Here is a 25,216-nt window from a genome sequence, read left to right on the forward strand (position 1 = left end):
TATCTTTTATATGTTTTTAGCTTTTTCTATTTTATCTGTGTTGTTTTAATTTGTGGAAGCCACCTTGAAGCCTGGTCTGGGAAAAGCACACGCACGCACACACACACACCTGTACACCGGTCGCGAGAGGAGGGCTCCCCAGCCATGCCACAGATTAAATTTCCTGCAGCCATGCCTCCCACCAGCGCTGATTGGACAGCGGGGCCCCACACAACACCAGTGATGTGGCCTGGACAGCAACGAGGGGGGCATCAATCTCCATTCCCCACCGAACCACTGCAGGGGCCCCGATGCCTGGCCACAATGCCACCCACCAGAAAAGGTGATCAGACTTCCCAGAGTTTCTTGGAAAGAGAGATTCACTGTTAAACCACTCTAGGCACTGTAGCTCTGTGAGGGGAATAAGGGTCTCCTCATAACTCTTAGAACTCATAACAAACTATGTTTCCTAGGATTCCTTGGGAGAAGCCCTGACAGTTTAAAGTGATATGCTGCTGCTTTAAATGTACAGTGCAGATGGGCCTTTAATAAATACTATTTTATATTTCTGTCAGCATTCAGTTCTCCATATAATACCACAGGACTTGTTTCCCTTTCTAAATGTTCTTTTTTTTTGTTTCTGCAGAAGCGGAACTCTCTCTCCGATTGAAAAGCCTGTTGTCTCAGTGACAGCAGACGTCGTCTTAATGGATCTTGTCGGCAGCACACGGACAGTTCCTTAATGTGCAGTTTTGTCACATCAGTGTGGAAATTTCACTAAGTGCTAAATATGTGGTTTCAGGTTTCTATTCTGCAGGCAACAAAAAAGGTCCATTGAAATCATCATGCCCATTGTGTGTGAGCTTTTCTTCTCCTTAAGAGTGGAGGCAGCTGAAAAGCCTAAATGGTGAAAAATAGTGGGGTTTGTCTTCCTGTGGGAATGGGAACAAGGTTGCAGGCGTTCCAGTTCACAGTAAACATAGGTTTGGGTCAGATGGCAATAGCAAAAGCCTCCTAGGAGGCTTAGCTTGGTCAGAATCTAGTATACGCTTCCAGAGTTAATGTTAAATAAATTACCTCTGGTAAATGAGCCACCATAGCCGCTAGAGGGCCATGAAAGTTTGTGCCCCAGGGCAAGTCTGGACCCGACTCCTCTTGTTTCTCCCTCCTTGCATAACTCTGGATACTTTGGAAAATCATTTTGCCCCTCAATATCACTGGAAGCCTCCAAGGGAAAGATGCTGGGATGTTCTTGGACTGAATGTTCTTGAGGGCTGAAATAAATTTCCAAATCTCTGCAAATGAGGGTTCTCATACTATGTTCCTTGGATCTGTTGGGTCTCAGAGCTCATTTCACACGACATTTCAGTCAACGCTGCTCTGAAGCAAAAAAGGTAGGTGATGTCCTCCACACAAAAACCCTCCCCAATATTAGCTGTGCGATAAAAATCAGCTACGGAATATGTTTTTTTCTAGAATGTAAGAGAGCAATACAGATAAGTTGTACACTTTATTCTGAACATAAAGCAAAAGTTTCCTTTGCTGTCAAACTAAGAGCTTTTTTTCCTTGACACAGAGTACTCTCTGTACTGAATATATTACTTTTAATACTCACTGTAGCTTTTCCTTCCTCCCTAAGAGGAAGGAAAAGTAATTTGCTGATTTGACTAACAAAGAAGAACTGATAGAATACCGTACTTTGCCTTAAAAAACAACAACCCAAAACCATGCAAGATACATTTACACCTAGGGATGGATGACTCAATCTGTTCCCATCTTAGGTCAGCTTTGCATGTGTTCATTCATATGTTTGTTCCTTCCACGTTATTCTGCTGTTTTATTTTCAAAATCAGTATGAAAACTGAAACTAAATCCTGAAAAGACAGAGGTGTTATGTGTCCCAACTTTCTGAAGCCCAGGAGGTGGAGAGATGGTCTGTCTTGAGCAGGCCCACGACTTGGTGGTGCTCCTGGACTCAACACTGTCCCTGGAGTATGAAAGCCCTAAACGGCCTCGGGCCTGTACCTGAAGGAGTGTTTCCACCCACATCATTCAGTCCAAGGCTTTTCTGGTGGTTCACTCACCACAAAAAGTGAAGTTACAGGGAACCAGGTAGAGGGTCTTCTTGGCAGTGGCGTCCACCCTGTGGAATGCCCTCCCAGCAAGTGTCAAGGAAGTAAAGAACTACACAACTTTTAGAAGACATATGAAGGCAGCCCTGTATAAGGAAGTTTTTAATGTTTGATGTTTGACTATGTTTTATATGTGTTGGAAGCCACCCAGAGTGGCTGGGGCAACCCAGTCAGATGAGCAAGGTATAAATAAAATAGCAATAGCAACAACAAACAACAACAACAACAACAACAATAACAACAATGTGGCTGACACCCAGTGACTAGGAGTCCATTTTTCCAGCTCTAGACGGCTAGCGAGTTATGGCCCCTTTTGGGCAGAAATGACCACTTTATTCCATGTTCTGGTAATGTCTCCGTTAACAAATACTAATTTAAAAAGCCCCAAGCTTCTCAAAATAACAACCACTCATTTCTCCTGCCCACAAAAAAAACCATACTCAGGTTTATTTGGAGGTGTGGCTTTGAAGAAAACAGCTCTGAGCATGCTCAGAACAGCTCCTGGCTCTGCCCAAATGATAGATCAGTTAACACTAGATGCCTTAGCTGGATTGAGATAATGATAACAGGAGGGAAAGGGAAACTACACAACCAGGACAAATAGTGCTCTGTTAAAACAAAATCAAAATGTTTTCTTCTGCCTGGAGGCAGATGAGTGGGACCTCCTGGCCAAAGAAATACTTTTTGGATTGAGATTGGCTGAGTGATGATTGGCCAGAGGGATGATTGGCCAGAGAATAGGAGATTGTTGTATCCAGGACTCTCTCTGCATTAAAACGGATTTTGGAAGGATGTGTGGGACAGAAGAGAGTATACCACTAATACACACACACACACACACACACACACACACACACACACAATATATATATAATGACTAGGCATTTCACTTGATAGAGCCGAGCCCTTTTTGTCCTAATGAACCAGCCTCCAGTGCTTAGAAATCCTGGTGGGCACCATTTTGGCAACCTTTGCATAAATTGACCAATGTCTCACACACCTAGACCTGTGCACAATGAAGGACATTTGTGGCTTTAGCCAACAGAACTCAAGCTCAACCAGAGATGGGTTAATCACCCCTCTTGAGAATGTCTCTGCCATTGTATCTGTTCTGCTAACATCTTTCTGTCGTGTAAGTAAAGGAGGTTGTCAGATCGGCTAGCCACAAGTCTGACAAACAGATTATCTTTAACCTTTAAATCTTCTTTAAGTTTAAACCTGTCACTCAACCTTTTGGGTTATCCATATTCATGTCTTTAAGATGCATTCCTAAGAAATCTTTGCTCAGGATGAGCCATTAAAACTTTGAAGATCCTTCAAATCCATTTCTAATTCCATTTTCCTTTCCTCTGATGTGTAAGATTCTTTATTATCAGTTGTGTCAAGTAAACGTTGTCTTTGAGTCTGAGTAGGGGGTGTAGAAGTAATTCCCTGCTTGCTCTGAAATGTGTTGAGCCTTAAGTTACGCTTATGCCATACATTTAAAGCACTTTGATACCACTTTAAAGAGCCGTTGCTTTCCTCAAAGAATTCTGGGAGTTGTAGTTAGTTAAGGAGCAGTAGTTAGTAGTTAGCTGAGAGCAGTTAGGAGACCCCTGTTCTTTTGCCAGAGCTATACTTCTCAGAGTGCTTTAACAGTCATTTCCTCTTCACAAGGACTCTGGATGACCCCAGTCCTTGATGGAACATCTTCCCCCACCAGGAACTAAGACTGCCTCTCCCAGAAGTGACCCTATGTGGAACATTACTGCCATGTAGACTTAAGAGTGCCAAAGTCCCAACGGGATTCTGGGATTTCTTGGGGGATCTGTTTCATTTCCATGACAGGAAAAAAATCATTCCATACTGGAGGGGGTTTTCAGTCCACCCAGAAGAAATCTTTAATTAAGTTGCCCACATTGGAAATTATGTTGATGTCATTTAACACAGTCTCTCATAACACTTGAACTTGGGGATATCAAATGAAGCTGAATGTTGGACGCTTCAGTGCAGACAAGAGAAAGTCTGTTTTCATATACTTGTAGGAGCAAATTCCAAACTTTAGGCACTGGATGAAGACGTACCTTTTTTTTTTTTGGTCTATCCTGAAGCTTCCAGTAACTATTGGTTAATCAAGACATACTCAGAGCCCCTCTCCTTAACACCAATGTTTAATAACTGTTTGCAAAGCTTTACTCTACAGCAGGGGTGACCAACTCCCAAGAGACTGCGATCTACTCACAGAGTTAAAAACTGGCAGTGATCTAACCCCAATATTGAGGTTCTGGTCAAAGTTGTTGAGCTTTTATTAGGAAGGAGAAAGACCCATGGGGGGGGTTGGGTCAAAGTGGTTGAGTTTTTTCAGGGAGGAGGTACGATGCTGAGGTTTTTTTAGGGGAGCCACAGTTGTTCAGCTTCTTTGGGGGGAGCCAATGGTCTACCAGTGATCTATCGCAGACGCCCAGTGATCCACCAGTAGATCACGATCTACCTGTTGGACATGCCTGCTCTACAGTATTTGCAAACTTGACTTTCTGCTCCTTTCATGACCACTGACAATTGATAGTAAATCTTGGGGGGGGGGTGGAGACAGTAAGTCTGGCTGTGCTTGCCAAATTCTTTAAGACTGCTTGAAAAGAAAAAAAGTGAGATGGATGAAGTGCAGTAATTCTAAGTGTGCCATAACTTGGCATGGAATCTGTTTTGATGAGGGAAGTTCCTCCAAGTGGGCTGTAGCTCAGTGGTACAGCATCTACCTTGCCTTCAGAAGCTCCTGGGTTCAACCCCCAGCATCAGAATGTCTCCTGTCTGAAACCCTGGAGAGCTGCTCAAAGTTTGTGGAGGCAATATTGATATAGGCAGGCCAACAGTCTAACTCGGTACAAGGAAGCTTTCTGTGTTCCTATGGAGAGGACTACAAGTGACCTTTGCAATATAACAGCTAAGACCAACCTAGTTCCTTGTAGAATCATATATTGTCAAGTTGGAAGGGATCCTAAGGGCCATCTGGTCCAACTCCTTGCAATGCAGGGATCTCAGCTAAAGAATCCTGGACAGAGGTCCATCCAACCTCTGTTTAAGACCCTCAAGGAAGGAGAGTCTGCCACCTTCTGTGGGAGTCGGTTCCACTATTGGACAGCTCTCACCGTCAGAAAGTTCTCCCCAATGTTTAGACGGAATCACCTTTCTTATAATTGGAATCAGCAAGGTGAGGTGGCTGGACTAGCTGGGTCTTTGGCCTGATCCAGCAGAGCTCTTGTTATGCTGTTATAGTGGTGGGTGTTTCCCTTCTGCCCAGAGTGGTGAAGCAAAGGGAAAACACCTAGCCGGGCATTACATGTAAACCTGAAGATACCTGAAGATACATGAAATCATTAAATGTATCATCCTCTGGATGTGACAAACGGTGCATTAATCTGTACTTTGCAGCCTGCTTTTTCGGCATTAAACCTGGCAAGATATCCCCAAGGCTAAGACTCCCTTGATCTATTTTTCCTCCTCCTACAGGCATTTCTGGAAGCTGAAAGTTCAATATTTTACTGCCGTCTGACACAGAGATTTGGAGGAGGGAAGGGGGAAAGTACCACTCTGCTATTAGGTTTGCAGACCCTGGCTGAGTATTTTCAAGGAAACGTAAGTCTCTTTTTACAAGTCTAGCAGCGTTGATGGAAACACGGTCAGAATATATTAGCCCTGCACTGCTTCGACTTCCCCATTTTTCAAAACAACATCAGACAGCATTATCTGTCCTGGAGCCATGCTTGGATATTTCCTTTATATTTACAAGAAAAGAGCACCATTTCTTGGGGGGTGTCTTGTCTTCCGTTCCATTATTTCCACTGCTCGCTCTGTGTATACACACATCTTAGCCAAACTTCCACAGGCAAGAAGCAAGTAGCTTGCCTGGAATCCAGGACCACATTCCAGGAGAAATATCGAGAGGGAAAAGAACTGCAGCAGCGTTTCAGTACTTCTTACAGATATGCATCTGCCTCCCCCCCCCAAATTCACAAGGCAAATTTATATTAAATCTGCATCTTCTAATGCCCATTGAAGAAGAGTTTGGATTTGGATTTGATATCCCGCTTTATCACTACCCGAAGGAGTCTCAAAGCAGCTAACATTCTCCTTTCCCTTCCTCCCCCACAACAAACACTCTGTGAGGTGAGTGGGGCTGAGAGACTTCAGAGACGTGTGACTAGCCCAAGGTCACCCAGCAGCTGCATGTGGAGGAGCGGAGACGCGAACCCGGTCCACCAGATTACGAGTCTACCGCTTCTAACCACTACACCACACTGGCTCCCAGTGTACTGCATTAGTTTCTGGTCTTCATTGACCTTCTTGAAAGCTCTTTTGGTTCATTCTCTAAAAAGAAGGTATTTCTGTGTGCTGTTTTGTGATCTGGCCAATCGTGGGTCCTATAGCCAGCATATTATAGTACCATGTAGCAGGTAGATGGAACTTTCTTTCATATGTGGTGGACTTGTAATAGGGTTGCTATAGGGTTGTGTCCGGGGTGAAAATCTGGACACAAATGTTGTTCGTTTGCCATTTCTGATCTATTTTGAACAATTATTTATGGGAAAACAGCACTGCTGACATGGCTTGCCATACATCTGGATTTTCCCAGACACCTTGCCAATTTTTGCCTGGACACTACTTTCGACCACAGTATTCCGGGTATGCCCGGGAAATTCTGGACGTATAGCAACCCTGACTTGTAAGAAAGTGAGGGTTTTGGGGGACATGATAAATGACAAGATAAAAAAAGATGTTTAAAGTGATTATACCAAAACAACCAGAAGCCTTTCTCTTAGGGATTATAGGGACAGAAAATCCAAAAAAGACGATTAAGTCATTTAACAGCAGCCAGGATTCTCTACGCACACAAATGGAAGGAAGAAGTAGTTCCCACCAAAGAAGAATTGATAAGGGAGGTTGTGGACTATGCAGAATTGGCAAAGATAACAGCCAAAATAAGAGAATCTAACGATGATTGATTTGTGGAAGAATAGAAGTCCTTTTTGATTTAAGTAAGTATTATAGTATGATGAACTCGCGAGCAGGACTTGAAATATGAGCAAGAGAAGGAATTAGAGAATACAGTAAGGATGTGTTGGTATAAGAGATAGGAGGTATTGTGCAGCAGAGGGGGAGAAATTAAAACACCATGGAAAATGGGGTGGGAAGTCAGAAAAAGACTAATTTATTATGTATTGAAGTATATAGGTCAAATTTTTGAAAATTTCATAACATTTATTAAAACCAAGGCATTTATTAAGACCAAGGCTATAGTACCAAATAAACCATCAGATTTCCTTTGATGGTGACATCACAAAACCGTATCAGCAGAGTCAAAAGGATTACAGTGGTACCTCGGGTTAAGTACGCTTCAGGTTAAGAACTCCGCTTAAGAACAGAAATCGTGCTCTGGCGGCGCAGCGGCAGCAGGAGGTCCCATTAGCTAAAGTGGTGCTTCAGGTTAAGTACGCTTCAGGTTAAGAACGGACCTCCGGAACAAATTAAGTACTTAACCCGAGGTACCACTGTACTGCTCTTCCTCTGAATGGCAGAAGATTTTTTACTCCAATTTGCAGCCCCTCAAACTATTGTCCAAACTAGAGGGACACACAGGAAAAACTTTTTTCCTGAGATCATCTTCTCCCCCACCTTATTTAAGGTCAGGGTTATTCCAATGGCTGCAAGTAAAGGTTGACCTGTTTATGCAATCCAAATGTTGAACTAATTCCACAGAGTCCCTGAGATAGTCCTCTTTCTAGCCAGCTGTGATGAACAAGTCCAGGTACGTTACTCTTGTCAGTGGCGCATGAGTGAGCAGTGACCATTTAAGCATGGGAGTAAAAAAAAAAAAACATGCTTGATGAATCGAAAAAGAGAGAGAATAATTTATGCAGAAAAACCACTTTCAGCACTTTTCTACATGAATAATAAAGTGCTGGAGAAATCCCCCAAGAGACCACAACCGTGTCAGTAATAAGGAAAAAAAATCTGAAAGCAGAGTTTGGGTGCATGTGTCTGGAAACTTTCCCTTAACTCTATTGGCTGAAGCAGACTTTCTAGGTGAAATATGCACTAGGGCTGTGCGCGTTGGCTCTGTGTGTACCACAAATTGTGAGCCAGGGTGGTGGAGAGGGAATCAGGATGGTGTAGTGGTTACAGTTGTTGGGCCAGGACCTGGGAGACCAGGGATCAAATCCTCACTTGGCCATGAAGCTCAGTGGGTGACCTTGGGCCAGTCACTGCCTCTCAGCCTAACCTACCTCACAGAGTTGTTGTGGGGATTGAATGTGGAGGGAGAGAGCCATGGACGCCGCCTTGAGCTCAATGGAGTAAAGGTGGCATATTAAAGGCAATACATAAAATAACCAAATAAAAAGTAGGTGATCTGGGGTTTGTGAGTCAGGTGATCTCATGTTTGTGAGTCAGACCAAGTCATTAACAAGGGATCTTGAGTTGTGTGAGGGGTTACCTAAGCTTCCAAACAACTCTGTAGCCTCAGATGACAAAAAGCAAAAAGCAAAAACAAACCCTAAATAAACCCACGACTGTGTTTTGTTTCTGTTTTAAGAAACAAAACCCATTTGTCTGGGTAAGTGCCCAGAACTTGAGAGGGAAGGTGGTGGAGAAGGGGTGGTAGAGAATCTTTCGTTTTGACGCACTATCGTCCAAACTTTTAATCACAGTGAATTTTTCCCCTCCAGACACTCTAACCACTGTGATTCAGGGTGGATTATAAGGTTCGTTTTTCACATGGATCTATGACTTCCTCTTTGTGAGACTATGGAACCTCCATAGTGCCCTGAAAAATCTCTGTCTGGGGTGGAAACCCCACCAATGCCCTTTGTTGTTGGGGTGTTCACATTTCCCCCACTCCACTTACCTGGGAGTTGGGATGGACAAATCTGTCATTGTTGGCTTTCCCATATTCTCACTTTTCCAATCTTAAATTGAGATCTCCACATTTCTACAGCAATTTACAGGATTGTGTTGTGTTTTTTTTTAAAAAAAGATCTTCATGAAAATTCATAATCATATTACTGCAAATTTCTCCTTTTTGTCTGCAATTTTGCCTAATATACACATTTTTGCAAAGCCTGTTTTTCCTGATATGATGCATTTTGGGAAGTCATTTTCACTAATACATGCATTTTTATGCACACCTTTCCTGAGGATATGCATTTTTTAAAAATACATTACTTCACTGAAGAACTGCACTGCAAAATTCAGAGAAGAGCGGATTTCAAAGGATGAAGTAGGTACCTATGAAGTAGGTAAGTTTGCCTTTTAATGCAAAGTGGATCAAATTTCCCCTCCATCTTTACCTGGGAGTAAGCCCCATTGAATTCAATAAAACTTACTTCCAAGTTGAGGTGGTTAGGATTACAGCATCATGTTGCTATCCTGTATGTATTTACTTGGGGGAAAGTCCTATTGAACCCAATAGTGCTTCTTTCCAAGTAGAATGAATAGGGCTGTGCCATTAGTTTCATAGTATAAAGTGACTTGCTCAGATTTTCCAATTTCTCCTTTAATTATAGGACCACAACTAATTAGTTGTGCTAGTAGAAGGCAGCACGAGTCCCACTGGAGGAGGCACAGGCAAACTGGGCCCTCCAGATGTTTTGGGACTACAACTCCCATCATCCCTAGCTAACAGGGCCAGTGGTCAGGGATGATGGGAGTTGTAGTCCCAAAAACGTCTGGAGGGCCCAGTTTGCCTATGACTGCACTAGAGCAACAAGATTTTGACCCCTGCTGCTCCTCTTCTTGCACCCTCCATGCCCCCCAAATCAGCTTGGGGGGGTAATGAGAACCCTCAGAACAGTACATAAAGGGAAGAGCATTCCATTTGGTAAACATAAATGTTGGCACTGATTGAACAATCATACTAGTGCAACACTGAAATCCATCCAAAATCTTCACAGTAGACTAACTTTTACTTAACGTACACCTAAGCTAGTCATGGTGGTTCGTTTCAATAGTTCTACTCTGAGCAAACATTAGTTGAATACATTGTTTACCCAATGCATTGAATACCCACTGTTTCTGAGCTATGAAACCAAGAGGTTAAATGCTGGGCTTCGTTGTACACAGCTTAAAGCTTGTATATTTAAAATTTAAAGAGACAGGAGATTATAAAAGTGAGACTTTGGAAAACAAAGATTCCCCCCTCGTAATATTGATGAAATAGTTGGACTTGTGCAAATAGCTTTGATAGATTTCTTTTTGAAAAAATACACGAGGGAGAGGTTAATGAAACCGAAATAGGAAAATGTGAGAAATGGTATTCTATGTATGTGAAATATGACACGGTGGATTTATAATAATTTTGTGTGAGTGATAGAAAGAATGAGGTGATTTACCATAATAATTTTGAATATATGAAAACTTTTGTACATTATTTTATATTTAAAAAACAGGCTTGCAGCTTTTACAAAAGCCAAGAAACCTTTTCCCCCCATTTAGCTGTGTGAAATATTAAATGGACATTGGGGCATTCAGCCTGCTGATGTGGCAAAATTAATGAAGGAGGGGAATTCAATTTTCTTTGCTTACCTACTGCTTTTAAGGATGCATACTTGTTAAGCTCCTTCCCTGGCGGCTGCTGTTCGTAGGGATTTGTGATCTGTCCCATGCTTGGAAAGGAGTGTGGATGTGTCAGCTGTGGGAGAAGAGGCGATGTTGGTACCACGTTGTTCATCTGTGTGGCATCTGTATAAGAGAAGTAAGAGGAAGATCACATCACTGAAAACAAATCAGACCTCTAAGGTTCAACATCAGGGAAATGTCCTGCCTGTAAGGCAATTTCAGGGGTAGGCAACACAGTGTCCTCCAGGTGTGGTGGAATAAAACTCCCATGAACCCCAAGCAGGCATGGCCGATGGCCAGCGATGATGGGAGCGGTGGTCCAGGGTTGAGTGAGCCTGTCAATATCACTTTCTCATTTTTCCACATCAGTTTGTGATATTTGCATTCAGGGGTTTGGACTAGATGACCCTCATGGTCCCTTCCAATTCGACAATCTACGATTCTATATTCTTCATGAAAATTCATCAGCATCTTATTGTGAATTTCTCCTAATATACCCTTTTTTTGCAAGCAAATTTTCCTCATGTGCATACCTTGCAAAGCAGTTCTCCCAGATACAATGCGTTTTTGTGTGCTATTTTCACCTGTATATGCATTTTAACCCTTGTGAATGTATTTTTGTACACGTTACTTGGGTGTACGCGTTACAAATGGGAGAAATGTGAATTTTAAAAGATTCCTGTGTTCCGGTTTGCATATTGTTTCACACAGTGTGAATTAAGAAAGTTTGTATTTAAATGAAAACCAAAGTAGATTTCCCCCCTTCCCATCTATATGCATAATGCATTCTCATTGGGTCAGAACCCTGCCCCCCTGCTGTTAGGAAGGCTGTGGGCCCCGCACAGGTTTTGAATATGAATTGTAGAAAGCGAAACCTTTGATGCTGTCTGCTATCTGGGGGCAACTTCATAGGTAAAGAAGTAATGCCCCAGAAAAAGCATTGCTATTTTACAAATAAGATGAAAATGCTGTGTGGATGTTACTGTCTGTCTGTCCGTCTATCTATCTATCTATCTATCTATCTATCTATCGGTGGGTAGCCGTGTTGGTCTGCCATAGTCGAAACAAAATAGAAAATTCTTTCCAGTAGCACCTTAGAGACCAACTGAATTTGTTCTTGGTATGAGCTTTCGTGTGCATGCACACTTCTTCAGATACTTCTTTTGTGCATGCACACGAAAGCTCACACCAAGAACAAACTCAGTTGGTCTCTAAGGTGCTACTGGAAAGAATTTTCTATTTTGTTATCTATCTATCTATCTATCTATCTATCTATCTATCTATCTATCTATCTAAACTGGCCAACAAGGCAGCTTGCTATTCCTTTCTAAAAATGGTATAAAAATAACCCACTAAAACTAACTTCAACACAACTTAGTGCCCTTTCACCCATACCACCAAAAACAAGAGAAAGCAGCTAAAAATTAGTAAAATGGGTCATCTTATTTGACATTAGAGGCCTGGAAGAATAGGATGGTTCTAACCAGAAACATAGTATGTTTTATGAATGTGCCTGTGCGCGCACACACAAATTCATTAGAGTACAACTCATCAGCATACATTAGATAAACTATTCTAATACACTTTTAAAAGAAAAACTGTTTCCCCCATGGCTTCATATTTTTTTAAGCCCAGTATGCTTCATGTTTCAAGAACAATTTGAAACCAAGTCTCCAACATGAATTGACAAGACTCCAGCCCAAGGTTTATAGCTGCTCTAACACTGCACATCTATTCATTTCTACTCAGAAGTAAGTGCCATTCAACTGAATGGGGCTGACTCCCAGGTAAATAGTTTTTGGATGGTAGCCATCTGAAGGCAGCCCTGTTTAGGGAAGTTTTTAATGACTGATGTTTTAATGTATTTTTAATCTTTTGTTGGAAGCTGCCCAGAGTGGCTGGGGAAACCCAGCCAGATGGGCGGGGTATAAATAACTACTACTACTACTACTACTACTACTAAGTCATCCCAGGGGCCATAGAATACAGTAGATTTCTTCTCTGACAACGGAGAGGAAGATTCTTCCTCCATGGCTGAAGTATCAGTGGACTCTTAATTGCATATTGTTGGACCCAAGGGGCATCATTCAGGTGGTGAACCTCTAAGCTGTCTCTAATTGCCACACACCCCTGGAATTTCGGCACCCTAAGTAGTTGAGTTGGCCTCACACAACATCCACAGTATAGCAGTTGCTTGCTCCTCTCTTGCCCTATCATTGAGTTTCTTTCAGCTCAAAAAGAGGATGGAGAAACAGCCACGATACCTTTAATGTGCCTTATTACCTCTTCCACATTAGGGCACTCCTGTTGCCTTTTAATGCTGTTGCTCAACAAAGTGGCTGAGAACCATCTATCACTTGTAACAGCCATGGCATGGCTAGTTCCAATCTAAATCACAGCACAAATCACACAGCAGTGCCTGTTTCCTGCTTACTCCCTACAGAGGAGCCAGAAAGCTGAACTCGTGTGGCAGGCTAGTTAACTCCCCACAACATCAAATTCAGGATTAGAATGATCAAGTCCAAGAGGGAGCAATCTTATTCATGCAGAGTGAATTGTTCCCTTCCCGGGAATCTGGCGGTGGCTTCAATGGCTCTGCAAAGGAAGCCAGGGTTTTGAGTGACTCTTGCCACATGGTTTTCTGCAAATGGCTAATGGAGCAGAGTAGATCAGCAGGAGCACCCAGGGGAAAACATAAAAAGAAACCACTCTGCCAATATCAAAGGGAATCGCTTGAAAGTCTGAATGCCAATCTCAATTAATAGGGAAAGCAATTCTGAAGAGTGGGTGGAGAAATTAGGTGAAATTTCAGGGGGTGGGGGCTTATAATAGATGTCTTGAAGATGGACCTGAAATTCAGGAGAGTGAAATTTTAGAACCCTGGGTGTCATCTCTTGGGTGTCACCTGAGTGTCACAAAATCCGTCTTGCATCTGTATCTTTGGTAAGGAGCCTGATCTTTCTTGTAGCTGCTCTATGCCTTTTCAATCCAACTTGTTATTTAGAACCAGTGGCATGCGGTCAGTGGACTAGGGGGACCAGGCTAGTCCCCTAAATGTTCCTGGTAAATTAGAGTATGAAAGTATTAAAGCCTAGTGCCTCCTTCCCAAAACCTGGGAAGCTTCTGCCTGGGCTAGGGAGGGAGGTGTGATGCTCCAACAGGGTCCAAGAGCCCTCCTGCAACATTCCCAAAGCCTGCCTGGAAGGCATGATGCTCCTTCTGCCCAGCTTAGGGAGGGAGCCATGATGCTCACCTGTGGGATGTCATGATGTAGCCCCCCCCCCCATCACCACCACAAGTTGTTGCCTCTGGTCCTAACTGCTCCCCTACAAAAAAAATTCGCTGCACGCCACTGTTTAAAACTGGACTAGACTTGTAACAGACAAAGCTCTAGCCACCCACCCCCACTATAATGGGGAACCTGAAAATGGTTGTTCTTCCCTCCCATTTACACAGAAGTGGATGGAATTTGCAGGTCTGATCTGATCCAGCAAGACTCTTGTTACATTTTTATGTTCTTATGCTATTGTTATAGGTTTTGGGTGCTGGGGTTTGCAGGTACAAGTCATACATAATTCTTAGAATTAGTATAAGTTAGTACAAGGTTTGATTAAACTGTGCCAAACACAGAAATTCCTGGGTTCCGCTTATGCTAACGAGCCAGAGGGCTAGCTGAGTGTAGGTCATTAAGGAGCAAAACAGAGTAATGGCCCATCAAGGGAACCATCAAGAGAGAGTGAAGACTGCCAGACAAGGAGAGGTGGGGCTCCTCTTCCAGCTGTGAGCTAGTGGGCAGAGACCACAGAGGATTTAAATGACAAGGAATCAGGAGGAAAGTATTGGTTTTGCAAGTGGTTTGGCAAGCAGAGAGGGGGGTGGGGGTGGGCAGAACACCATGTCAGTTGAGGAAGACAGGCTGCAACAAAGAGACAGAGAGAGGATGGTGGATTTCTCTGTCTTTAGACCTAAGCCTGCTAAGCATATGGAAGAAGCAAGAGCCCCTATTGAAATGTAAATTTGGAGCTTCCCTCCACAATAGACTCAGGTTGTATATATGTGTAAATAAACCCATCCATCATAAAGACACCACAGTCTCTGCTGTGCCTCATAGTCCCAAAAGGGAACACAGAACTTGATAAGCGCAGCTGCAACACTATGGAGATTGGGGTGGCATGCAACATTATGTTCTTGTTAAATTTTTACGGCATGTTACTGACCTTGACATCCAGGGACTGATTAGCAGCCTAGGGCTTCAAGAAGTTAAATTTCCAGTTGGGGAATGTATGCCTCTTCTACGTCACAGAGACTCATGGCATTGTTCAAACTGATTTTAATAATGTGTTTTTTCCTTTTTTATTACCATTCCCAGTATGTTTCCGAGCACAATTCAAAGTGTTGGTGCTGACCTTTAAAGCCCTAATCAGCCTCACTCCTGTATACCTGAAGGAGTGTCTCCACCTCCATCGTTCAGCCCGGACACTGAGGTCCAGCTCAGAGGACCTTCTTGTGGTTCCCTCACTGCGAGAAGTGAGGTTACAGGGAACCAGGCAGAGGGCCTTCTTGGTAGTGGCGCCCACCCTGTGGAGTGCCCTCCCATCAGATGTCAAGGCAATAAGCAACTATATTACTTTTAAAAGACATCTGAAGGCAGTCCTGCTTAGGGAAGTTTTTAATGTTTAATGCTGTACTGTGTTTTTAATATTCGATTGGGAGCTGCCCAGAGTGGCTCAGGAAACCCAGCCAGATGGGTGGGGTATTAATAATAATAATATATTGAATTCATATCCCTTCCAAATGATAAAACAGTTAAAACATCTAAAAAGAGTTTCAGTTATCCCCCCCTCAAAAAAAAAAAAACCCCACAATGTCCAGTTTCAGTTAAAAACATCATCTCATCCAGTGATATCAGGGTTAGATTTATCGTAACCTGCCCTGGAACCTTATGGGGAAGGGTAAGAAATCCTATAATGACAAATGTTGGCAGCAGATTTGGGGGGCCCACTCCCTTGATGGCCCTACCTCCTCAGTGCTATAGGGGATTTGCTTGCCTTGGATCTCTGGGAACAATCCAGACCACTACCCAGGGGAAGAGAGCATAGCCAGGGCTGAAACCACATTTGGGGATAGGTGTTCCCCCCCTCCAGTGGGCCCACAGCATCTGCCGCAAAGCTTATCAGGAAGGAGGGAGCATGGGTGTGCAGAGAAAAGTCCCCCCCTCTCTCACACACACCACCACCACCACCACAACAACAACAACAACAACTAGAACTTCAGACATCCAATGAAGCTGTATGTTGGAAGATTACAGGACAGACAAAAGAAAGTTCGTCTTCATGCACCACATAGTTGAACTATGGAACTTGCTCCAACAGGAGGCAAAGAGGGCCACCAATTTGGATAGGCTTAAAAGAATATTAGACAAATTCGTGGAGGGTAATGGCTACCAGCCACAATCTCTGTCCAGCCACCTCTGCTGTCAGGGGCAATATTCCCCTGAATGCCAGTTGATGGGAATCACAAGAGGGGAGAATAATGTTGCCCTCAGTCCCTGCTTGCCAGCTTTCTGTAGGCGTTTGATTGGCCAATATGAGAGCAGGGATGCTGGATTACAGGGCCATTGGCTTGATCCAGTAGGGCTGTCTTCTGATGTTCTTACCTGGGTGACCTTCTCCCCCTCAGCCTGATCTACCTCACAGGGTTGTTGTTAGGATTAAATGAAGCGAGATGGTAGGAGAACCGTCTATACCACCTTGAGCTCCTTGGAGAAGAAGGTGGGATATAAATACAGATAAAAATAATGAAGAAATAAATGTTCAAAGCTCTTGGCGGTAGCTGCACCTTGCGGCAAGGACTTCCACGAGCAGAGAAGAAATGTAAAACAGAGCAGAACTAATGCTCAGCAAGCACTGGAAGAGTCTTCTAATATGGCAGGTGAAATCATACATAATTGAAAAGTGAAGGGTTGGGGGACAAGGAGAAAAGATCACTGACACTTTGCTCTTCACACTGGAGATATTCTCTCCCCCACCTCCCCACCACCACCTTCTGAAACCTCAGATAAGAGATAAGCTTAAAGGCGAGCTTTGTTACCATTTCGACCGCAGCAGCCCTTCCTTTTACCCATCAGCCTTCAGCCCCAAAGGCAGTCAAGATGCTGCTGGTGTCTCAACCTGATGTTATTTTAAGAACCTGTTTCTCCGGAGCTTCCGCAGTGATCGATAAAGACTGTATCTAGACGGGGATGTCTTGTCGTGATGATGACCCACTTCTATTTTGGGTTGCGAGGGAGGCCTTCTGATGAAGCGAGACTATTTCACTAGCAAAAGGACGCGAGGGCAGGGGGGAAACCCATACCTTTCAGCATATGGAAACGAAAGTGGCAGGAAAATTAATGGAGTGTGAAACATTTTCCATTGTTATTTGTAAGTGTCCCCAGTGCCGGGTAGGGATGCTGATGCTGCAACAGAGACAGGGAACTTGTTTTCAGTCCGAGAACAGTAAGAACTTGATCTTTGAGTGTGGCAGCACCTACTCTTCGGAACTCCCTGCCTGTTGATATCAGGCCAGTTCCTTCACTGTACTCTGTTCTGCACCTGCTAAAAACATTTGTGTTTAGACAAGCCTATCCTGATATTTAGCATGTTGGTGTGTGTTTTGATCTACTGTTTTTTGTTTACTGTTGATTTGCATATTTCAATGCTTTAAATTATTGTTATTTGTTTTCATTGATTTTACTGTTTTAGCTTTTTGCAAACCACTTTGAGATTGTTGGGTTTTATAGTAGTAGTAGTAGTAGTAGTAGTAGTAACAACAACAACAACAACAACAACAATTTATTTGTACCCCATCTGACTGGGTTGCCTCAGCCACTCTGGGTGACTTCCAACATATATAAAAACATAATAAAAGATTAAACATTAAAAAGCTTTTTACAATCAAATCTTGTAAAATTTAATGAAATAAATAGATAATAAGCCGTGTTCCCACTTAATGGTGGTGAGTAGCACTGGATGCAGAAGTGGGCATGATCAAAGATGAAAGAGGGCAGAGTTAAGGATGAGACTCTGACCTTTGTACCATAGGTTACATTCGAGCCACACTTAAGCCAGAGGTGTCCACAACACACCACTCCATCACCCATTCACAATTAAATGATCACAATTCACCATGACCACACTTCAAACACACATTTCAGCCACTCATAATAACTCAAGGAGCGCATGGAAGAGAAGCTGAGAAGAGATGGTGGTCACCCAAGGAGAGTCCTGAGAACCAGACAGAGAGGTTCTACATATTGTCTTCATCTGTACTAGTGGTAGTCACTAGTAGGGCAGTGGACGACATTGACAGTAGCCAGAATGGGCCAGAAGGACACTGGAGGATAGATTCCCTACTGAGGGCATCCTTGGCAAAGGACAAGGTATGAAGGCTCTCAAATATTCATTCAGACAATTCAGGGTCTGACCAGTGATCCACTAGCCATGGCACCACAACAAAGAAGGCCCTGCCTCATACGCATGCCAATCTAATGGTCCTTAAATGATGGAGCCTCAGCAAGGGACCCCTCAGAAGCCCATCTAGAGCTCAGTTTGGTTCATACAAGTGCAGGTGGGTCTTCAAAAAGACCTGCATTGTTACCTTCCAAAGTCCAGCCCTAAAAAGACTATTCGGTCAGTCTACAGGATGACCTGCATTACCTGACAGAAGCATCCTGGACAATCTCTCTCCCTGGCACTTCCTTCAAATGCCCATGAGCATCTCTACGAAGCTACCTAAGCCATTCATGTATCAAGGCTGCACGTGGGGTCCCCCCCCCCCTGTTTAAGTTGCTTTGGGATTTGCAAATATTTTCGATCAGGCAGTTCATTTCACAAATCCTCTCCAACATTAGTCACACACTCCTTTGCTGCTGGCAGGGATTTGCCTGCTTTCGGTAACGCATTTGTGTTTTCCACTGTGCGGAGGTGATTTGTAATGCAAAAGTCAACAGGAACATGGGAAAACATAGAGCAGAGGGCAGGAAACAAACCCAAGAAAGGGGAGATGGAGTGGGAAAACGTCGCATGTTTTGAGCTACAGCTGGAGATTCATACAACAACAGCCCTGCATCTTCTTCATTGTTGTCGTCTGCGCTAAACAGCCCTTCCTCCCATATGAGCTCAGGGCAGTTTACAAGGATTATGTACAGCCTCTTCCATCGAAGACTTTTGCATTACAAACCTGTGCCACACATGCCAGCAAATTCAGGTGCCCACAGTAATAGGGCATTGCTGTGTTAAATCTCGACTAGGAATGGGTCCCCTCATTCAGCAGCAGTGACATATGGTTTCCAGGGAAATTGAAATGCAGAATGCAGACGAAACACTCCTGTCCCCAGAGTTTCTAATTGTTTGCCTTGTTTTACAGTGCTCAGGTCATAGCACACCAAGTAAACACAAACACATACACAATACATGTTCACTTCTAGGCAGAGTTCACCTTCGTTCAATATGCACACAGATTTAGAATGAGCTACAGAATCACGTATCATTTTTACGTTAAAATCTAAGCAGAAGCAAAGCATTTTGCAGCACCAGAGTGGCTTTTCCTTTTCAGTTGGCAAGTTAAGTTGCTGTGGCAAATAAAAAGGTGACTGATAAATTTAATAATACTAATAATTAACAATACTAATAATCAGTGCTGTTTTTCTAGAAAAAGAGGTGCTGGAACTCACCATGAACACCTCCCTTGCTCTCTTATAATGGCAATGCTGCCCACCTGAGAGGTGTAGGAAATGAGTTCCGGCTGAAAAATGCCCTGCTAATAATTATTGTGATTACTGCATCTAGAAGGCCACGCAGGGGCATAAAAACAGGATCAGGGGAAAGCTGTTTCTCCAGATACTGTTGGATTCCAATTCTCCCATCCCCATCCAGCACTGCCAATGGTGAGGGATGATGAGGGCTAGTTCATGAGTCCCGTGGAAATGTCTTGGCAAGGCTGGTCAGAAGGGAAGGAAGAATAGGACAAGGCTGTGGAAAGCACCTGCTGTAGACAATACTGAGTTAGATGAACCAATGGCCTGACTCAGTAATGGGCAGCTTCCTAGGTTTCTATGTTCCTTGAACTGGGAAAGGGGAGATAGCCACCATTTTTCAGTCTCATGCAGTGGGCAGTCTTGTGCCAATATGAGCTGCCTGAGACACTGCCTTCAAGCACAAATTAAAGGGGGGGGGGAAACTACTGTGTACAATGTTTTTACATGAACCAAAACAGCCTGCAGAACCTTTCGTTCTTCAAATAGGAGAAAATCTCCCTAGGAGGCAGATAAATGTGAACCAAATGTGAACCAAATTACCAATTAGGAAATCACCCAGGCCTGGCAAAACCCAATCATCTAATGGATGTATTCTACCGCTCAGTGATAAGGGCTTTAAAGACCCATTCACCCCTTCCCCCAGCCAGCCTGTTTTACATTCCTTATTATTTTCATGGAGGTATGAATGCCCTTTGCGGAATTGCTCCTTTGACAACTAAACAGAGGCACAAAAGGGCAGTTTTGCAATTTTTAAACGTAGGCTATGCTTCTGTCCCGTGGGCTAGAGGCTGAGTAGATGACCTGACCTTTCGGATGATAAATGGAGAAAATCAGACACATAGATTAGTAATAATGTTGTTGGGGATGTATTCATTTAAAAAGCATAGCCTCTTTTTTGCATGGTATTATTGGTTCTTGTCAAAGCATGGGATTTCCTCCAGGAATTATACTTATTCACATTGGGGCAGTAAAAAGTCCTGGATTTTGCACTGCCTGCTCCTGTGTTTGCAAAGTTTGAGTGTTGTTTACAAGCTGTGTTGCTCAATCCCCTATAAAAGTGTGGAATCATGAGTGTCACTCATGCAACTAAAGAACTAGAAGCACTGGTCAAAACTCTCATCTCTCACCTTCCTGTCCGTATTGGTAAGTAAGAAACTGAGATATACTGATTGGTCCATCAAATACAGTACTGTCTACACCAGGCTTCCTCAAACTCGGCCCTCCAGGTTTTTTTTTGGCCTACAACTTCCATGATCCCTAGTTAGCCAGACCAGTGGTCAGGAATGATGGGAATTGTAGTCTCAAAACATCTGGAGGGCCGAGTTTGAGGAAGCCTGGTCTACACTGACTGGAGGTGGCTTTCCAAGTTTTGAGTAAAGGGCATTCCCAGCCCTACCTGGAGATGCTGAGAATTGAACCAGGGATCTTTTGCATGCAAGGCACTGAGTTATGCCCCATACCCAATAAATGACCTCTCAAGCAGACTGTCATCACCTCGGAGGAGTGCTTGCTCTGTGGTGGCCCCAAAGCTAGGGAAATACCATACAAAGCTGGAATTCTTTCCTGAGAATAAGTCTCACTGAATTTAATGGGGGTTATTTCTAAGCAGATATGGATTGCAAATGTTGTGCACTGCAAATTTCAAAAACAAACAAATCAAACCAGCAAGCATCAAAACAGTGGTAAGTCATTGACTTTCCATCTGCCAGTAATGTCCCAGTTGCTCCATCCATCACTATGTGAACTACAGAATGGAAAACATTCTAGATATAATATAAATCAAATATATTCAATGCACAAAGTATTTGACAATCCTTATCCCAGTTCTCCAGATGAGAACGCAGGCTGTCTGATCCTAAGGCTACATCTAACTGTCAACAAGGTCTGATATTTTAAGCGGAAGCTGTCAGAAATGCCACATGGAAGTGTCCTAGCTCAGTGGTACAGCATCTGCTTTTTATGGAGAAGGCCCCAGGTTCATTGTTTGGTACCTCCTACAGGCAGTATTGAGACCCATGCTTGAAATTCTGGAGAGCCACTTCCTGTCAGTGTGGACAATACTGACTGATGATCTGACTTGGCATAAAGCAACTTCCTATGTTTCCAGTATGGAAATTTCCTGAAGATACCCATGGAAGTAAATTTCAGGTCCCTCACTGTCTTGTGTCTAGTGATGGGTGCCAACACCCATAAATGCCTGACCCAAATAAGAACTTTCCCTGCCTGTCATGTTCACAGCAGCATTACAAAGCAAACATGGTTTTCTTCAGATGTTAGTGTGGACATGGAGGTGATTTCTCTGAAGGGCTGCCAAACTCAGAAGACCCTTTTTCAATTTGGAGTGTTGTCCAGTTAAAGTCCAGTTTCAAAATGAAGGGCTCGTCCACACTTTTGCTTGTTCCACTCCACTTCCCCCTCACCCCTGGAAGAACAACTCTTTATCACTGAATCAGAGCAAACGCGAATCGGGTTTTCTGCAGATTGACATTCCCCCCCCCCCTGATTCAGCAGTAAAGAATGGGTCTCCCCAGAGAAAGCAGTGGGGCAAACAGAAAACCTCTTGGACCCATGCTTTCCAGGCACAGGACAAGTGGAAGTGTGGACAAAACCTGAGAAGGGAGAGCTGGGGACTTGAAGTTGCTGGTCAACATTCAGCAGCCCCTAAATAGCAGACTGGTCCATTAGGGAAGATGGGGACACTGTCCACCAACCTCAGCAACATTAAACCACACATCAACATTCTGCATGTCTGGGTAGGCTTGCCTAAACAAAAACGGTTTTAGCAGGTGAAAATCCGTGTGCAAAAGTTGTTGAGCCTTTTGGGGTGGGGCCAAGTTATTGAGGTGCTTTTTTCCCTCTCTTTTCAAAATCTACACTTCCAACATGTGTTGCCATATGCCAGAGTTTTCCCGGACATTTTGCCGATATACGGAAATTCCACCCGCATGCTATTTCCAGCGGCCGAATCCCAGCTATGCCTGGGAAATTCCACACGGATGGTAGCCCTACTCCTGCCTGATGTCACTAGGCAAGGAGTTCCAATGTGCAGTGTTGCCATACGAGAAACTGACCTGCTGGTGAGCATTACTGCTCTCTTACATTTTGATGTGAGCTGTTAATTGCCGATTACTAAGTTTTTTTGTTTTTTGTTTTTGTTTATTGCAGTGGTATTATACTTTTTATAATGTATCATGATTGGACTGCTGCATGATTATTATTTTTTTTAATGTGAACGGCTTTGGGCACAGATGTATTTGTGGAAAGTGCAGTATATAAATAAAATTGACTATGACTAAATTAGCACATGGACATTTTATGTGAGCCAGCATCCTCCTTGATCCTCTTTCTTTCTTTGGCGATATGTCAGTGGCTGCTCTGTCAGATGTTCTTATCTTTTCCAGACAATAATGAAAGCTGCTGAACCTCCTTCTCCACACATTGAATGCTGCCTCTGCTGGATTCAAGGGGTCAGGGAGCGAAGGAGGCCTTACACCAGGTGTGGGGAACCTTTGGCTCTCCAGATGTTGCAACTCCTGCCATCTCTGACCATTGTCCATGTTTGCTGGGGCTGATGGGAGTTGCAGTTCAGCAACATCTGGAAGACCACAGGCTCCCCATACCTGACTTACTGCCTTCAGTGAGACCTCCACTTCACTGTTCTTGTCACAGCGCCACCTGCCTACGCCACCTGTTCTTATGACCTAATCCAGGCATAGGCAAACTTGGCCTGCCAGATGTTTTGGGACTACAACTCCTATCACCCCTACCTAACAGGACCAGTGGTCAGGGATGATGGGAATTGTAGTCTCGAAACATCTGGAGGGCCGAGTTTGCCTATGTCTGACTCCTAAACACATCATGAGGAGTATGGTCGGATCCGCATACATAACTGGGATCAGGGGGAAATGAATTGTGTGTGTGTGTTTGTGTGTTTGTATAGAGATAGTGCAGTTTGCTGAGGCTTCTTTCGAATTGAGCCGAGGAGAATTTGCTCATCAATAATTGCCTCACAAATTCTTACATAACATAGAAAGATTTCCAGCCTTTCTGGCACGGCTTTTTTGGGTAGCCGGGATATAAAAGTGGTGAATAATTCAACATTCCACTGACCTTTATGATTTTACTCTTCATATAAGGAGGAAATGTACTCCTATTGAACACAAGGCCAGCAGACTATTCTCCTTCAGTTTGAGCATGTTAACCAGGAACGGTGGGAGGAAAAGATTGGCTTTGTTTCTTAGGGTAAACATGTGTTTATTATTTATGATCATTTCAGTTCTGTCCCACCTTTCCTTCCAGGAAATCAAGGCAACATATGTGCTTCTGCTTCCCACTTTTTATCTTCACAACAACCCTCTGAGGTAGACTGTGACTCTCCCTAGATCAGCAAGTGAGCTTTGTGGCTCAAGTAGGGATTTGAACCCTGGTCTCCTGGGTGCTAGTCCAGTGTTCTAACCATTGCACCACAGGGGCTGTCAGGCAAATCTGCTCCCAGGAGGGAGAAAGGTTGTTTTCTGCTGCTCCAGAGAAGCGGACACAGGGCAATGGATTCAAACTACAAGAAAGAAGATTCCACCTGAACATTAGGAAGAACTTCCTGACAGTAAGAGCTGTTTGACAGTGGAATTTGCTGCCAAGGCGTGTGGTGGAGTCTCCTTCTTTGGAGGTCTTTAAGCGGAGGCTTGACAGCCATCTGTCAGGAATGCTTTGATGGTGTTTCCTGCTTGGCAGGGGGTTGGACTGGATGGCCCTTGTGGTCTCTTCCAACTCTATGATTCTATGATTGCCTTCTTCCACAATTTCTTTAAAGTTTACAAGTACATGGGATGAACAAATGATTAATGGGGAACATGTAAATACCCCACAAGCATTGTGCTATAGCCATCCCATAAACAAATCAGAATGTATGCTCAGTAAAGAAAGGGCGCGATCTAAGCACAACGTAAGCTCTGTGCAAGCAATTCAGGATGAATGTTCAATAAGCCGGTCATATAGTGGAGGCCAGAGCACTTTAATTCACTTTAATTGTGCAAGGCTGAATTTATGGTATTTATTATTTTATTTATTAAATTTGTAGATCATCCTTCATCTGAAGATCACAGGGCAGTTCACAATATAAAAATACAAAATAAGAACACAATATATATATAATAACACAAAACAAACCAATAATCTCCCTCCTACAAACACATTTAAAAGGTCATAGAATGTACTTTTGTTTTATTTAAGATCTCTCCTGCAAAATAAAGAACAGACTGGAGGCAACCTTTGAAAGTTTATCACCCTTTCTACTTGCGGTGGTCCCTTGTGCAGAAAAGCTTGCTGCTGATAACCTCGGTGAAGATGAATATCGTTCAGATGTCGATGCAATTAGTAACTAAGCCAAATGCCCTCATATTATGTAAATACCGAAAACAGCATCATTTGAGGTGGCATGAGAACTGCAGGTGACAGATTACTTCCCTGTCCTTTTCATCCGTCAAGTCAGACTAGCCTGGTAGTTAACATATTTTACCATAATATTAAAGGCAGTTTAGCATTAGGAAGCCATTAAATTTTTTAAAAAAACATTTCTCAGAGGTATTAATTAGGGAAATGTTGCTTTATGCTCATAAACGCTTTATGTTTTCCCGACTAAGGGGGTCATTTTCATAAATAATTTGAAATGTTTGCAGTTCTGATGGCAAAGAACAGGAACTTTAAGGGCCTGGAGGGAGAA

At 43.3% G+C, this 25,216-nt stretch overlaps 1 protein-coding gene across 1 annotated transcript in view; it reads right to left on the reverse strand.

The window, feature by feature from the left end:
- SHISA9 (shisa family member 9) overlaps window positions 1-25,216 on the reverse strand; it is a 216,259-nt gene that overhangs the window by 13,474 nt on the left and 177,569 nt on the right. The window contains exon 3 of the mRNA XM_033167846.1: window positions 10,668-10,823. Coding sequence (XP_033023737.1) covers window positions 10,668-10,823 — 156 coding nt within the window. The remainder of the gene's footprint in view (window positions 1-10,667; window positions 10,824-25,216) is intronic.

This window comes from Lacerta agilis, chromosome 13, assembly GCF_009819535.1.
Source record: "Lacerta agilis isolate rLacAgi1 chromosome 13, rLacAgi1.pri, whole genome shotgun sequence".
In the NCBI taxonomy this organism is placed as follows: Eukaryota; Metazoa; Chordata; class Lepidosauria; order Squamata; family Lacertidae; genus Lacerta; species Lacerta agilis.